Source organism: Maylandia zebra, linkage group LG1, assembly GCF_041146795.1.
Source record: "Maylandia zebra isolate NMK-2024a linkage group LG1, Mzebra_GT3a, whole genome shotgun sequence".
NCBI lineage: Eukaryota > Metazoa > Chordata > Actinopteri > Cichliformes > Cichlidae > Maylandia > Maylandia zebra.
In genome coordinates, this window is record NC_135167.1 from 40,916,528 (window position 1) to 40,918,855 (window position 2,328).

General features: G+C 46.2%; 1 protein-coding gene across 1 annotated transcript; it reads right to left on the reverse strand.

The window, feature by feature from the left end:
* Positions 1-209: 209 nt before the first annotated feature.
* Positions 210-1,890, reverse strand: LOC143419504 (uncharacterized). Its single transcript, XM_076886459.1, has 4 exons — positions 1,646-1,890; positions 1,392-1,536; positions 760-868; positions 210-380 (listed from the first exon to the last, which is right to left on the reverse strand). The coding sequence occupies exons 1-4, from the start codon at positions 1,713-1,715 to the stop codon at positions 255-257; spliced, it is 450 nt and encodes a 149-aa protein (XP_076742574.1). The 5' UTR covers positions 1,716-1,890; the 3' UTR covers positions 210-254.
* Positions 1,891-2,328: the final 438 nt, after the last annotated feature.

Below are 2,328 nucleotides of genomic sequence, written 5' to 3' on the forward strand. Positions count from 1 at the left end.
GGTGGTGTCTCTGTTCCACAGCAGGGACCTTAGTTCCCACAGACATGCAGACTGTCATCTTTCCTCGTGTCAGAGACGCCTTTAAGGAAGGAGATCCGTAGACATTATTGTGTATATGAATGTGTGCAGACGTTTGTCTGAAGCTTACAGTTAGTGGGGTGTTTGTTGTGAAGTCTGGAGCCTCCAAGTGGAAGAAAAGACACATCACAGTCTGTGTGAGGGTGGCCTTTATTATCAGGAACTTTGAATCATGTTTACTGGTTCATCATTCGACGGGATCCCAGGTGGCAGTTATCAGAGAGTAAGTTGTAGTTGGGTCCTCCAGCACTCACGAAGTCTGAAACTGTCTTTGAACCCTGGAATTCTCTAGAACTGACAGGCTGCAGACAAAAACGAGACAGAAGGTCAGAAAGAATCAAAAGTAAATGTTTGGATTAAAACTCTCACTGAAAGTTTCACGTCAACACAAATTCCAAGAAGAATCAGCGTGCAGGAAATAAAGTGTCTGTTTGTAATCGGGAGTCTGCAGGATCTCGTTTTGGGTTGTTTTTGCCAAACATCTCCTTTTCACTTTGGTCTGGTTCCAATGGTTTCTGTTGGCCACCAGTATACACACCAGCAACGAGCTGAAGGTATTTACTTTTTTTGTCTGTTTTTCCTGACTGTTTGTGGACTTGTTGAACACAATAGAGCCACGTTTCAGAGTTTATGATTAGACTGTAATTAAATGGACATGCTGGTTGTATGTTTGAAGTTTACCCTCCAGGCCGAGCTCATGTGTCGAGCATCAGTCACGACCGTCTGAGAGGATAATCCGAATCCGCCTCCTTTATGGATCAGCCACTGAGAGCCATCATCTAGCGTCACCCTACAAAAGAACGAGAGGTTTGAAGATGCTGCTCTTTGATTTTCACGTTGACGGCTGTCAGAACAATGTTTGTTATTCCAGCACATGTGACGTGTCGACCTCAGTTGGTCTAACACATCTGCTTGCTTTCTGCACAATGAAATCACAACAGCACAGTGATCAGAACGATGCATTTAAGGGTTTCAGCTGTTTGTACAAACTGGAATATGCATTAAAAAAGCTCCACTGTTGTCTTAATGGAACAGTATGATGTTTGTGCCGCCATCCAAAGAAAACATCTGGAGCTTTATTGAATACAAAAATATGACAAACACAAACAAGCAAGCACAGGAAACTGTGACTCTACAGTAACAGTCTCCTCAGTTCCCACACTTACAGTGTCAAACGGCACAGAGGGAACATTTTTGTTTGTTATGTTTCAGAATTAAAGTCAAAATAACTAAAGATCTTCAAAAGCATTGAGATTATTGGTTTCAACTTCTGTTTGTTTGTGGAAATGTTTCTGTGTTCAGTGTGGACCGACCGAACCCCGGAGTGGCTGAGTGGTCCCAGTATAACTGACGTCCCCTCCAGCGGCCTCTTCATCCTCTCAGCCGTCATCACCGGCGAGTTGTAGAGACGGGTCAGGTCCTGACCGGACAGGTCGTAGTTGTAGTTGCTGTACCCGGCTGACAGAAGGAAACGGGAGGTTTATTGAAACTATGCTCTACAAACATCACGCAGCACCACTGCGAGCAGCTTTAAGCCACACGGTGCTTAAACAAATGAAATACTCACGGCCGGACGAGGCGTCCACAGTCAGAGCCAGCAGGGTCAGCGCAGAGAGCAGCGCTTTGAGGGAAGCCATCGCGGGTTTGTCTCAGTCACAGACGTGCAGCTGAAGTTTTATAGTCCTGACAGCGTGACGGTCTCCCCTCTGCGCTCGTGTTTGTCTCTTGGCAGACGAGCTGGGATTTCCACACTGCTGATGGCAAACAGCAGTTTTCATCATCAGCAGGTCATCGCAGCACTCTGCAGAGAATCAGTTTTCTGTGAGCTGCAGTTCCTCCTTGATGGGCCTCAGACATCCAAAGGGCATGAGCGATTACTGGGCTAATCATTTATTTATGTTCCTGTTTTATTCATTGATTTACTGTCTGAAGTCCACCTCAGCTGCAGGTTATAAACACCATGAACATTTTTCCTTTTGTGAGGAGCTCCTGAATCTTCCTCAGTCATAAGGAGCCCAGGCCTTCACTGCCAGAGGAACTCGGGCTGTTCCCACAGAGTCATCCCCTCCGTGTCCATGTCAGCCCGACAGTTAGAGCAGCTTTGAAGTCTGAAAGGACTCGGGCTGGATCAATGAGCTGCGAGCTTTTGGGGTGTGAACGAGATGTCTGTGAAGGTTCTCAGTCATCCAGGTCATCGTAGTCAAAGGAGCTTGCAAAGAAAAGCGTCTGGACTTCTTTAAGTTGCTTGAA